The 15,484-nt window shown below is 36.3% G+C and overlaps 1 protein-coding gene across 2 annotated transcripts in view; it reads left to right on the top strand.

Annotated features, from left to right (window-relative positions):
- The window catches only part of LOC133620856 (juxtaposed with another zinc finger protein 1), a 115,231-nt gene extending 100,146 nt beyond the window's left edge, over positions 1-15,085 (top strand). For both annotated transcript variants that reach the window (XM_061982466.2, XM_061982467.2), the window contains 4 exons: positions 678-750; positions 4,553-4,749; positions 5,675-5,844; positions 13,399-15,085. In XM_061982466.2, the coding sequence (XP_061838450.1) occupies positions 678-750; positions 4,553-4,749; positions 5,675-5,844; positions 13,399-13,575 (617 nt within the window). In that variant the 3' untranslated portion in view covers positions 13,576-15,085. The remainder of the gene's footprint in view (positions 1-677; positions 751-4,552; positions 4,750-5,674; positions 5,845-13,398) is intronic.
- The last annotated feature ends 399 nt before the right edge of the window (positions 15,086-15,484 follow it).

Genomic DNA, 15,484 nt, shown 5'->3' with positions numbered 1-15,484 from the left:
TTGTGGTGTGTGTGTGTGTGTGTAGTCCTGGTTTAAGCAACAGGTAGTGTCTTTAAGGCTCTCCTATAAAAGACTGCCAAAGACCACCTGAGTGGACCACGTGTGTGTTTGCTGTCGTACTTGCTGAGAACTTTGATCTGTAACAGCAACATGGTGTGTGTTATAGCGTGAGTGTGCACGTGTGCTAAGTTTCCGGGCTGGTTTTGTTGTTCTTCCTTGGTGTTCTTCTGCGTGCTCTGCGGGACATCTGCATTTGTTTTGGGGACAATGAGGTGTGAAACACACACACAACTTTGAGGACAGGATGTAATATAGTCGCACAGATATGATCCAACATCTTCATTACATTATCATTAGCACGCTATATTTTGCTGAACACTTGATGGCGCTAGCACGGCACATTTGTCCCCCTGTAGGGTTGTTTCCCAGGCGGCTGGAGGAAGGCGTGGTTATTTTTTTTGAAGTTAATGGTGCTCCCCTCCGGCACTGGAAGTGGCAGAAAAATGTGTGTGTTTTAGAAATACACTGTATACATTCATCACAGCAACTTTACTCCCGGGCAAAAAAACAAAACAATCTTGTTTGCCGTCCTCAGACTCCGAGTCTGCCGCCTGTGGAGTGATGGCGCAGCGTGGGAATGTAGAGTTTGATTAACACGCAGCGTGTCCTCCTTTCAGATACGGATCCTCGTGTCCTGGAGAAGCAAGAGCAACAGCAGCCCACCTACTTGGCCCTCAGCTACATCAACAGGTGAGCGCCGCCTCCTGGTCTGTAAGTGGCAGCGAGCAGAAAATGGTGTGCGTTCATTAAGCCCGAGGTCGCGCGAATGACTGACGTCTTCCCACGGGCAAAAAGTGGTGACTCACCCGCCGAGACGAAACCACACAAGACACAAGACGCCTGACTCCCCAGAATGACGGCTCGCGTACGCGCTTGTTTGCGAGCCAGCGGTGCCAGCCGATAAGTCCCGCCTCTCCGAAATCGCTCCATGGCCGCTACATGAGGAAATATGTCAGCGGATAGAAAGAGAGAGTTTGCAAGGTGCGGGTAATTGTTGAAGCGGTGAGCTCGTAAATGTCATCGGTAGTCACTGTAACTGTTTGGAAGGCAGGATGGATTTTTAAAGGCCAGTTTATTCCGCTCAATTAGAGCTTGTCAAAACTTTACACGCTAATTACAGTATCCAATAGCTGCATTATGTGGACGCCTGAAGTATCTGTAATATCACTTCATTCCGCGCTGGAATCCATGATAAGACCATCGATCGGTATCGACCAATTATCGTGAAAAAGTACATGATAGGTAGGCCTGGGACGATATTCGATCAGTCAATTAACCAAACGATAATTTAAGATGAAGTCGAGGTTATTTCCAGCGTTGATAATCGCAAGATGCATGCGTTGTTATGGACTAACGTTGGCTTGCTACTAGGGCTGGGCTATATGGCCTTTTATTGATATCTCGATATTTTTAGGCCATGTCACGATATACGTTATACTGTATTTTTCAGAGTATAAGTCGCACCGGCCGAAAATGCATAATAAAGAAGGAAAAAAACATATATAAGTCGCACTGGAGTATAAGTCGCATTTTTGGGGAAAATTTATTTGATAAAACCCAACACCAAGAATAGACATTTGAAAGGCAATTTAAAATAAATAAAGAATAATGAACAACAGGCTGAATAAGTGTACGTTATATGAGGCATAAATAACCAACTGAGAACGTGCCTGGTATGGTAACGTAACATTATGGTAAGAGTCATTCAAATAACTATAACATATAGAACATGCTATACGTTTACCAAACAATCTGTCACTCCTAATCGCTAAATCCCATAAAATCTTATACGTCTCATCTCTTACGTGAATGAGATAGATAATATTATTTGATATTTTACGGTAATGTGTTAATCATTTCACACATAAGTCGCTCCTGAGTATAAGTCGCACCCCCGGCCAAACTATGAAAAAAACTGCGACTATAGTCCGAAAAATACGGTATATCTCAACATTTTGCCTTAGCCTTGAATGAACACTTGATGCATATAATCACAGCAGTATGATGATTCTATGTGTCTACATTAAAACATTCTTCTTCATACTGCATTAATATATGCTCATTTTAAACTTTCATGCAGAGAGAGAAACCACAACTAAGTCAATTTACCAAAACTGTATTTATTAAACAGTTATTAAGCAGTGGCACAAACATTCATCCATCCATCCATCCATTTTCAACCGCTTAATCCCTTAGGCTCCAGCGCCCCCCGCCACCCCGATCTCAGCTACAATCGGGCGGAAGGGGGGGTACATCGTGGACAAGTCGCCACCTCATCGCAGGGCCAACACAGATAGACAGACAACATTCACACTCACATTCACACACTAGGGCCAATTTAGTGTTGCCAATCAACCTATTCCCAGGTGCATGTCTTTGGAGGTGGGAGGAAGCCGGAGTACCCGGAGGGAACCCACGCAGTCACGGGTAGAACATGCAAACTCCACACAGAAAGATCCCGAGCCCGGGATTGAACCCAGGACTGCTCAGGACCTTCGTATTGTGAGGCAGACGCACTAACCCCTCTTCCACCGTGCTGCCCACAAACATTCATGTCATTTCAAAACAGAAAGTGCAAGATTGTCAGAGACATTTAAAAAGAAGCTATGAGTGCACTTTTGTGCATGATGTCACTAAGATGACATATCAAAACAACACTAAATTAAAGTGCATTTTTGTACAGAACGCCACTACAATAGTTTAAAACAAATAAAGTGCACTTTTGTGCATGATGCCACACAAGATATTTCAATAAGTGTCAAATAAAAATGAGCTGCATAATAGGAAATCAAATAGTGTATGTCCTACGCTATGTGGTAGGTTCCTGCGGACGTTATCTCCTTCTGTTGTTGACTATGTGTTTCATACGGTGTTGATGTGGAAATGGTTGCTTTGGCATTTTGTTGGTGTGGCACCGGCCGGAGATGTTGACATGCAGAGTTTCAAGCACTCTTCATTCTCTAGCGGGTGACTTTTCAAGTCATGCTACAAATGAGCAGCGGTGCTACTTTTTGTAGCAACGCTTTTGCCGCATACTTGTTCGACATCTTCCCGCTTGAAGCCAAACCACCGTGATAACCGTTATCAATTTGGTCACAATACCAATATTTTGCCATTTTATTTATTGTTTTGGTTGTGTATATTTGATGGTCCTCTACCTCTTTCTTAACAGAGACACTCTATTTTATTGCTTTTGGTAGTGATTTTTATTCAAGTGGAAAATTTTGCTGAAAGTACCGTATTTTTCGATTATAAGTCGCAGTTTTTTTCATAGTTTGGCCGGGGGTGCGCCTTATACTCCAGAGCGACTTATGTGTGAAATTATTAACACATTACCGTAAAATATCAAATAATATTATTTATCTCATTCCCGTAAGAGACGAGGCTAATGTCGGCAATCGTCACACACACGTCAGCAATCGTCACACACGTCAACCAATTAAAATTTGGCGGGGGCGGGTCATGGCAAAAGTGCATTGTGGGTCATGGGATGCTACCTGCTACTACGTCCGTAGGTATAAAAATGGATCATTTCAACATTGGCGGTAACTTATAAAAACTGAGAAGGGCTGAACAAAAATGGCACCGAAAAGGAAATCATATACTGCAGATTACAAGCTGGGCGTAGTGAAATATGCAGCAGAAAACGGCAAGAGGAAGCGGCGCATACATTTGGAGTTGGCAGAGTTGTTTAGAAGCGACACCGAGGCAGAAGATTTCATGGGATTTAGCGATTAGGAGTGACAGATTGTTTGGTAAACGTTTAGCATGTTCTATATGTTATAGTTATTTGAATGACTCTTACCATAATATGTTACGTTAACATACCAGGCACGTTATCAGTTGGTTATTTATGCCTCATGTAACGTACACTTATTCAGCCTGTTGTTCACTATTCTTTATTTATTTTAAATTGCCTTTCAAATGTCTATTCTTGGTGTTTGATTTTATCAAATAAATTTCCCCCAAAAATGCAACATATACTCCAGTGCGACGTATATATGTTTTTTTCCTTCTTTATTATGCATTTTCGGCCGATGCGACGTATACTCCGGAGCGATTTATAATCCGAAAAGGAGCGTTACTACAGTGACGAAGAATCTACGGAAATTACCGAAGGTATTTGGAGCGGAATATTCAAAATAACTGACTTAATTTGTGGCATTTTGTGATGTTTACATGATATTTTCACATACTTTGCGTATTGTAAATAAAATTGGATATGGTTTAATGGATACAGTGAAACACAAATACGCAAATAAAAACAACTTGTTTTTCCACTCTACTGCGACTTTCACAGCTCGGTGTCCCAATACTTTTGCCGAAGTAGTGCCGGTGAATGTGAAAGTGCTCATTCCGTAAGCACTTTCCCTCTCTCACCTTAAAGACGACATTTCAAAAGCACAATAAACCGCAGCTTGAAACAACAATCAACAAAACTGTGTTTGGTTGTTTCAGGCAACTTTTTTTGACCGACGTTCATCCTCACCAGGTTCATGACGGACGCGGCGCGGCGCGAGCAGGAGACCATGAAGAAGAAGGCCACGCCCAAACTGTCGCTGTCCATCACGGGCGCCGTGTCCAGGAACAGCACGGCCACGCCCCCTCGCCACACCAGCGGCAACTTGACGCCGCCCGTCACGCCCCCCATCACCCCCTCGTCCTCCTTCCGCAGCAGCACACCGACAGGTACGACAGGTGTGTGAACGTGTGTCGGAATGCGTGATGGATGACACGTGCATTCACTTCCTGTCTCACTTCCTTTGTCAAGGAAAGGAAAGGAGACCACACCACTGTCAACTGTGTTTGCATTTATCTCTCTATTTGTGTGGCACCACTTTTATTTTTTTTCTGTCTGTGTGTGCGTATTTATTTTTCTGTTTGTGCAGCATTTTGTTGTCTATATGGATATTTTGACTGAACAATCTGTGTGTGTATTTCTTTTTGTCACACTTTTATCGTGGGACTATTCCAACTTGTCTCTCAAGAAAAGGTTCGGCTGAGCCCCCTCTCCATATTTGTGTGTGTGTGAGATATGTAGGCTCTTGCAGTGAGCAGACCAGTCAACACTCTGCTAATTACATAGCAGCTGTCACGCTGTGTGTTCACATGGTGTGTGTGTGTGTGTGTGTGTGTGTAGCTCAGAAGCAGATGTCCAAAACCAGCCCAAATGGTTGCAAACGTAGTGTTAAGTCTGCACTTTTTTTACACACACACACACACACACACACACACACACACACACACACACACACACACACACACACACACACTTCAACATGTGCCAGGGTACCCTGCATTTCCTCATGCTGAGCGGCAGCATTTCCTGTGTGATTGTGGGGGGGCCTGTGTGAGTGGAAACTATTCCCTTGGGTATTTTTCCAGGCTGAGCAATGGGGATCACTCCCACTTAATGATCTCCTCCCCAGCGGCAATCCCTGCACTCTGACTCCCAGGCACGCACAAGGTGCTGGAGTGTGTGAGCATGTGCTCCACAGTCACACACACATTATTCAGCCAACGAACCAAGCACTATTAGTATCAATCAAATAAAAAAAAATGTTTTTTGCCATTTTAAATGTTTTTTCCCCCCCCCCTCCATTCGGGCCCCCAGGCAGCGAATATGACGAGGAGGAGGTGGACTACGAGGAGTCGGACAGCGACGAGTCCTGGACCACAGAAAGCGCCATCAGCTCCGAGTCCATCCTCAGCTCCATGTGCATGAACGGAGGCGAGGACAAGCCCTTCGCGTGCCCGGTGCCAGGCTGCAAGAAGAGATACAAGGTACACAATGTCACATGTGCTGCTGTGAAAGTGACACCAAGAAAGACCACAGTCATGCAGCCACTGAAAGGAGAGATTCACAATCGGGTCTTCTTAGTCTCGGTGGCATTTAACGGCAGCAGCAAACAAAAACTCTTTTCTCATCCAGTGTGGGATTGTGGAATCTTTTGAGGGCTGGAAAAAATGTTTATGTCAAACTAATATTGCCACAGATGTAAGGGATAGACTACAATGGACACATTCATCATTGGTTAATGATTTTTGATCCTCTCTATTCTTTTTCCATGACACATTTTTCACATTTACATGAACAAGTAGTATGACTGACATCACTTTCTTCACAGTCGTGCACAAAGAGAGTATGGCCAACTAAACAATAGGCGCCATCTTTGCTACCGAGGAGGTGTGCGGCTGTGCCCGGATGCCTGCAATTGTTAGTTCTTCTGAGGAAATACACCAAAATATTACGTCTATATATAGTTCTAACTAGAGATGTCCAATAATGGCTTTTTTGCCGATATCCGATATTGTCCAACTCTTAATTACCGATTCCGATATCAACCGATACCGATATATACAGTCATGAAATTAACACATTATTATGCCTAATTTTGTTGTGATGCCCCGCTGGATGCATTAAACAATGTAACAAAGTTTTCCAAAATAAATCAACTCAAGTTATGGAAAAAAATGCCAACATGGCACTGCCATATTTATAATTGAAGTCACAAAGTGCATTATTGTTTTTAACATGCCTCAAAACAGCAGCTTGGAATTTGGGACATGCTCTCCCTGAGAGAGCATGAGGAGGTTGAGGTGGGTGGAGTTGGGGGGCGGGGGGTGTATATTGTAGTGTCCCGGAAGAGTTAGTGCTGCAAGGGGTTCTGGGTATTTATTCTGTTGTGTTTATGTTGTGTTACGGTGCGGATGTTCTCCCGAAATGTGTTTGTCATTCTTGTTTGGTGTGGGTTCACAGTGTGGCGCATATTTGTAACAGTGTTAAAGTTGTTTATACGGCCACCCTCATTGTGACCTGTATGGCTGTTGACCAAGTATGCCTTGCATTCACTTGTGTGTGTGAAAAGCCGTAGATATTATGTGACTGGGCCGGCACGCAAAGGCAGTGCGTTTAAGGCACGCCCCCAATATTGTTGTCTGGGTGGAAATCGGGAGAAATTCGGGAGAATGGTTGCCCCTCCGAAATTCCGGAGTCTCCCGAGAAAATCGGGAGGCTTGGCAAGTATGACTGGGAGACGCAACTGCTCTGTACTTCTCCCTACGTCCGTGTACCACTCCGTACAGCGGCGTTTTAAAAAGTCATACATTTTACTTTTTGAAACCGATACCGATAATTTCCGATATTACATTTTAAAGCATATATCAGCCGATAATATCGGCAGTCCAATATTATCGGACATCTCTAGTTCTAACCATACTCAAGCTCATAAACTTACAATAAAACATGCTTATATTTCGTCAAAGTATAATTATGCTGCCGTTTTTGACACAAATCATAGTAATGAAAATGTTGCATAGATGTTTTAAAGTTTAGGTCCTTAATACAGGAGAGTTCTCCTATTTATTTTATTATTGTACATAAATGTTAGTTTTTGACCCAAATATCTATAGTTTGAAAATGATTTATTTTATTATTGTGCATAAATGTTAGTTATTGACTAAAATATCTACAGTTTGAAAATGATTTATTTTATTATTGTACATAAATCTCATGTTTTTTTACCAAAATTTACAGTTTGAAAACGATTTATTTTATTTTTGTACGTAAATATTAGTTTTTGACCAAAATATCTACAGTTTGAAAATGATTTATTTTATTATTGTACATAAATGTTATAGTTTTTGACCAAAATATCTAAAGTTTGAAAATGATTTTTTTTTTATTTTTGTACATAAATATTAGTTTTTGACCAAAATATCTTCAGTTTGAAAACGATTTACTTTATTATTGTACATAAATGTCATGGTTTTTGACCAAAATATTTAGTTTGAAAATTATTTATTTTATTATTGTACATAAATGTTATAATTTTTGACCAAAATATCTACAGTTTGAAAATGATTTATTTTATTATTGTACATAAATTATAGTTTTTGACCAAAATATCAACAGTTTGAAAACGATTTATTTTATTTTTGTACATAAATATTAGTTTTTGACCAAAATACCTACAGTTTGAAAATCCATCCATCCATCTTCTTCCGCTTATCCGAGGTCGGGTCGCGGGGGCAGCAGCCTAAGCAGGGAAGCCCAGACTTCCCTCTCCCCAGCCACTTCGTCCAGCTCTTCCTGTGGGACCCCGAGGCGTTCCCAGTTTGAAAATGATTTATTTTATTATTGTACATAAATGTCATGGTTTTTGACCAAAATATTTTGTTTGAAAATTATTTATTTTATTATTGTACATAAATGTTATTGTTTTCGACCAAAAGATATACAGTTTGAAAACGATTTATTTTATTTTTGTACATAAATATTAGTTTTTGACCAAAATATCTACAGTTTGAAAATGATTTATTTTATTATTGGGCATAAATGTTAGATAGTTTTTGACCAAAATATCTACAGTTTGAAAATGATTTATTTTATTATTGTACATAAATGTCATGGTTTTTGACCAAAATATTTTGTTTGAAAATTATTTATTTTATTATTGTACATAAATGTTATTGTTTTTGACCAAAAGATATACAGTTTGAAAACGATTTATTTTATTTTTGTACATAAATATTAGTTTTTGACCAAAATATCTACAGTTTGAAAATGATTTATTTTATTATTGGGCATAAATGTTAGATAGTTTTTGACCAAAATATCTACAGTTTGAAAATGATTTATTTTATTATTGTACATAAATGTCATGGTTTTTGACCAAAATATTTAGTTTGAAAATTATTTATTTTATTATTGTACATAAATGTTATAGTTTTTGACCAAAATATCTACAGTTTGAAAACGATATATTTTATTTTTGTACATAAATATTAGTTTTTGAACAAAATATCTACAGTTTGCCCGGATACGTGCAATTGTTAGTTTTTCTGAGGAAATACACCAAAATAATACGTCTATATATAGTTCTAACCATAAGCTCATAAACTTACAATAAAACATGCTTTTATTTCGTCAAAGTATAATTATGCTGCCGTCTTTGACACACTGCTGCTACGTTCCTGCAGTGTTTGGTGACCACACACTGCGACACGCACCTGACCACGTAATAAACCTAAAAACATAAATGATAGTAATGAAAATGATGCATAGATGTTTTACAGTTTAGGTCCATAATACAGGACAGCTCTCCTGTTTGTCTCCTGAGGGTATTTTGTTTTATAACTTTGATCAAATAGATCTAATGTCCACCGTAGAGGACACTGGTTCTCACAGTAGTGAAGGGAGCAGTCTGGCCCTGGGGTCCGTAGCTTTCTGGAAATGTGGCCCCCAAAATAATTGAGCTGAATAGTCCTGATCTAGATGGATGCAGTGTAGCTAGATCAACAGCGCCCCTGCTGGTTACAACTGGTATTGCACTACATGTATAATATGACCCCTTTAAAGTGATTCAATCACTTTAAAGGGCTCATATTATGATTTATTTTCTACAGTTGAACAGTTATTGGTGGTCAAAATGTTGCATAGATGTTTTACAGACCTTCTTCATGACACTTTGTGTGGGCGCTCTTATTTACGTGCCTCCACTTTGAAAGCCATGTTGTAGTTTTTATCTTCCCTATAGAGTCCACTGACAGATATAAGTTAGAACTGTACGCTACTTACAAATGGAGGATGCATGTGCATGTACGAGCCAGTCTGCCCCACAACAAGAGGATAGAGAACATGAAGGAGCTTGTTGACTACGGCGTGGACTCGCGCAAAGCATTTTGGGTAAATTTCTACCATATATGGCGATATCCGCTGACGTCACATTAGGGGAAAAAACGTCAGAAATTGGGCAAATTCCAAACAGCTCGTATGAAGGAAGGCAAGATTGTTTTATAAACATCTCCCCCATGCCTCCATGTTTGATTTCACATTTTCAAGACTTATGCAGATCCCAAATACACAAAAACTGCTACCAATAGGTAAGAAACATTAGCTTTTATGATAAAACCCCTTCAAGATGCGATAGATGGACAATCACATCTATAAGTATTTCATAGTTGGATGTGGAAAATTAATTTGAATATTTCACATAGATTTTTCATTGTTTTTGGACCAAAATATCTACAGTTTGTATGTTAAATTTTTATATTTACATTAATTTTAGATGCTTTTTGACCAATATATCTACAGTGTGAAAATGTGTTTTTGAATTGTATTATTTACATCAATCTTGGATGTTTTTATCAAAATATTCACAGTCCTAAAATTAATTTTAGAATTGTATTACTGTACATACATTTTAGATGTTTTTTGACCAAAATATCTACAGTTTGAACCTTTATTCCTATTTATTTTACATCTATTTTTGATGTTGTTGATTCAAATATCTACAGTCTGAACATTTATTTTTGAATGTTATTTACATAACTTTTAGATAATTTTGACCAACATATCTACAGTTTGAACATTTATTTTAGAATTGTATTATTTGACATTCATTTTTTTAATGGTTTTTGACCAAAATATCTACAGTTTGAAAATGATTGATTTTATTATTGTACATAAATGTTATTAAGTTTTTGACCAACATATCTACAGTTTGAAAATGATTTATTTTGTTATTGTACATAAATTTTATAGTTTTTTACCAAAATATCTAGTTTGAAAATTATTTAATTTATTATTGTACATAAATGTTAGTTTTTGACCAAAATATCTAGTTTGAAAATTATTTAATTTATTATTGTACATAAATGTTATAGTTTTTTACCAAAATATCTACAGTTTGAAAATGATTTATTTTATTATTGTACATAAATGTTAGTTTTTGACCAAAATATTTTGTTTGAAAATGATTTATTTTATTATTGTACATAAATGTTATAACTTTGGACCAAAATATCTACAGTTTGAAAATTATTTATTTTATTATTGTACATAAATGTTAGTTTTTGACCTAAATATTTAGTTTGAAAATGATTTATTTTATTATTGTACATAAATGTTAGTTTTTGATGAAAATATCCACAGTTTGAAAATGATTTATTTTATTGTACATAAATGTTATAGTTTTTGACCAAAATATCTACAGTTTGAAAATGATTTATTTTATTATTGTACATAAATGTTAGATTGTTTTTGACCAAAATATCTACAGATTGAAAATGTATTTATTTATCTTTTTATCTGACCTAAATGATAGTTTTTTACCAAAATATCTACAGTTTGAAAATTATTAATTTTATTATTGTACATAAATGTTCTCGTTTTTTACCAAAATATCTACAGTTTGGAAATTATTTACTTTATTATTGTACATAAATGTCATGGTTTTTGACCAAAATATTTAGTTTGAAAATGATTTATTTTATTATTGTACATAAATGTTATAATTTTGGACCAAAATATCTACAGTTTGAAAATTATTTATTTTATTATTGTACATAAATGTTATAGTTTTTGACGAAAATATCTAGTTTGAAAACGATTTATTTTATTTTTGCACATAAATGTTAGTTTTTGACGAAAATATCTACAGTTTGAAAATGATTTATTTTATTATTGGGCATAAATGTTGGATAGTTTTTGACCAAAAATATCTACATTTTGAAAATGATTTATTTTATTATTGTACATAAATGTTAGTTTTTGACCTAAATATTTAGTTTGAAAATGATTTATTTTATTATTGTACATAAATGTTATAGTTTTTGATGAAAATATCCACAGTTTGAAAATGATTTATTTTATTGTACATAAATGTTATAGTTTTTGACCAAAATATCTAGTTTGAAAATGATTTATTTTATTATTGTACATAAATGTTAGATTGGTTTTGACCAAAATATCTACAGATTGAAAATGTATTTATTTATCTTTTTATCTGACCTAAATGTTAGTTTTTTACCAAAATATCTACAGTTTGAAAATTATTAATTTTATTATTGTACATAAATGTTATCGTTTTTTACCAAAATATCTACAGTTTGGAAATGATTTACTTTATTATTGTACATAAATGTCATGGTTTTTGACCAAAATATTTAGTTTGAAAATGATTTATTTTATATCTGTGTTGGCCCTGCGATGAGGTGGCGACTTGTCCAGGGTGTACCCCGCCTTCCGCCCGATTGTAGCTGAGATAGGCTCCAGCGCCCTCCGCGACCCCAAAGGGAATAAGTGGTAGAAAATGGATGGATGGATGGATTGTACATAAATGTTATAATTTTGGACCAAAATATCTACAGTTTGAAAATTATTTATTTTATTATTGTACATAAATGTTATAGTTTTTGACGAAAATATCTAGTTTGAAAACGATTTATTTTATTTTTGTACATAAATGTTAGTTTTTGACGAAAATATCTACAGTTTGAAAATGATTTATTTTATTATTGGGCATAAATGTTGGATAGTTTTTGACCAAAAATATCTACATTTTGAAAATGATTTATTTTATTATTGTACATAAATGTTAGTTTTTGACCTAAATATTTAGTTTGAAAATGATTTATTTTATTATTGTACATAAATGTTATAGTTTTTGATGAAAATATCCACAGTTTGAAAATGATTTATTTTATTGTACATAAATGTTATAGTTTTTGACCAAAATATCTAGTTTGAAAATGATTTATTTTATTATTGTACATAAATGTTAAAGTTTTTGACCAAAATGTCTACAGTTTGAAAATTGTTTATTTTATTGTTGTGCATAAATGTTAGTTTTTGACCAATATATCTACAGTTTACAAAAAAGTATTCCATTTATTATTGTACATAAATGTTATATTTTTTTACCAAAATAACTACAGTTTGAAAATGATTAATTTATCTTTTTATTTGACATACATTTTTTTTAACCAAAATATCCCATTTGAAAAATAGTTTTTAAAATGTTATTTTACATTCTTTGTTTTTCGACCAAAATAACTAGTGTGAAATTATTTTTTTTAAATGTTTCGATTGTATTATTTTACATTTATTTTGTATTGTTTTTCAACCAAAATATTTATTTAGTAATTTATATTTTAAATGGTATTATTGTAGCTGAGATAGGCTCCAGCGCCCCCGCACCCCCAAAGGGAATAAGCGGTGGGAAATGGATGGATGGATGGTATTATTTTACATTAGTTTGAGAAAATATCTACAATTAGATATATTTCTAAAATTAGTACAGCGCCACTGCTGGTTCCAGCCAGTACTGCACTACAAATTTGTCTGAATTGCATCGATGATCATTTTGACGATTTTGTGTGCTGACTTGGCTAAAAATAGTTTATATTTTGACAGTTTTGACGTTGCTTTGAGACTTTTTTTACAACTTGCAGACATTTTTATGGCTCAGTGGTGACTCCTGAGACGTGCGTGCCTTGCAACAACTTGGAAGTTTTTTTGCGTGTCCAACTCAAAAGGCCTTCTCCGCTTTGCAGAACGTGAACGGCATCAAATATCACGCCAAGAACGGCCATCGCACACAAATCCGCGTGAGGAAACCCTTCAAGTGTCGCTGTGGGAAAAGCTACAAGACGTCGCAGGGCCTCAGGCATCACACCATCAACTTCCACCCGCCCGTCTCCGCCGACATCCTGCGCAAGATCCAAGGATGAAGGCCACACACACACACACACACACACACCCACACACACACACACACACACACACTCAAGTGCATGCTTTAATTTTCTTTACTTTTTGTATCCATCACTTGTACTCGCTAAAGTATATCTTTGTAGTATTTTTATTGTACATTTGCACATTCCTTTATGCTATCATCTGTTTTTGATGAATAATTTGACTTGCATAAGGTGCTAAGGAAAGGAAGGAAGAAGAGAGGAAGTGGAAGGAAAAAGTTGTCGATCCAAACAAAGCAGCAAGTTTGGATAGACAACTTTTTGTTGCGCAAGTAAGTTATATATTTGACAAAGATATATTGTTCCATAAACAGTAGTAGTAGTGTGTGTATATATATAATATATATATATATATATATATACATACATAAATACATATATAAGTATACGTAAATAGTTGCATTTTATTTGCAAGCTTTATTTTTCTATTTGTCATTGTTTTGTTTTGTTTTGTCTGAGGTGTCAACTGCTTTCCTAACAGAGGGGGCGCTGCAGGGGTGTCCAAACTCGGTGGGGGTGAGTGATGCCACCTTTTTGATATCAAGGCCGATACTGCTTACAGTCTGTTGAATATCATCTGTGGGTCTACTAAAAGGTTCATGTTGAATATTGCGAAACAAACGTGGAGCTGCTCGCTCGCCTCCGACAAGATAACAAAAGTAGGAAAAAAAATAACGACATCAATAATAATAATAATAATAATAATAATAATTCAGATATTTTAGCCAATCAAAACAAATAATTGTAAATAAATGAGTCTTCATTTTTTTTGTACACCTGGTTGTGTTGTTGGCACAAACAACTATGATTGTTTGTAAACAATAAATAAAAATATCTGCTGCCGACTTATTTCAACATGCGTGTGCGCAAATTCATTTTGATTGTGCACGAGGTCTCAGACTCTTTTTAGGAGGCGTGACTCATTTCAAGCACGCTGATTCATTTTGGTGCGCCAATATATCGCTTTCATTGTGCAAGAATCTTTCTACGTGCGCACACACTCATTTCCAGCACGCTGATTAATTTTGCACGTGCAGACTCATTCTACACACGCAGAGTCAGAGTTGCGTGTCGACTCCTTTTCAGCAGAATTCTGCGTGCATGCATGTGCAGACTGGTTTTGAGCCCACAGGCTCACTAAGAGTGCACAGATTGATTTTGCACATTTTTTTGCCAGTAGATTTAGCCAATGAAGAGCAGTTATGTTGAAATACACGGAGGTGTTGAACCAGGGGTGTCAAACAGGTTTTATCCGGCCCGCGGAATGAGTTTGCTAGGTATAAAAACGAGCCAAAATTGTTGAATGAAAGAAAGTGCTGTTTTAAATGTGTCCACTAGATGTCGCAATAGCAATTCTTTGTATCTTTGTAGATGATGCTACATATGTCAAAAAAATAAACCACATGTCGAGGAAAATGAGCAAACTACCGTATTTTTCGGTGTATAAATTGCTCCGGCCGAAAATGCATAATAAAGAAGGAAAATAAATATAAGTCGCACTGGAGTATAAGTCGCATTTTTGGGGGAAATGTATTTGATAAAAGCCAACACCAAGAATAGACATTTGAAAGGCAATTTAAAATAAATAAAGAATAGTGAACAACAGGCTGAATAAGTGTACGTTATATGAGGCATAAATAACCAACTGAGAACGTGCCTGGTATGTTAACGTAACATATTATGGTAAATAACTATAACATATAGAACATGCTATACATTTACCAAACAATCTGTCACTCCTAATCGTCTTATACGTCTAGTCTCTTACGTGAATGAGCTAAATAATATTATTTGATATTTTACGGTAATGTGTTAATCATTTCACACATAAGTCGCTCCTGAGTATAAGTCGCACCCCCGGCCAAACTATGAAAAAAATTGCCAA

The sequence above is a fragment of the Nerophis lumbriciformis genome, linkage group LG21, assembly GCF_033978685.3.
Source record: "Nerophis lumbriciformis linkage group LG21, RoL_Nlum_v2.1, whole genome shotgun sequence".
Taxonomy (NCBI): Eukaryota; Metazoa; Chordata; class Actinopteri; order Syngnathiformes; family Syngnathidae; genus Nerophis; species Nerophis lumbriciformis.
The sequence above is the reverse complement of the archived record's forward strand: the minus strand, read 5'-3'. Positions and strand labels throughout refer to the sequence as shown.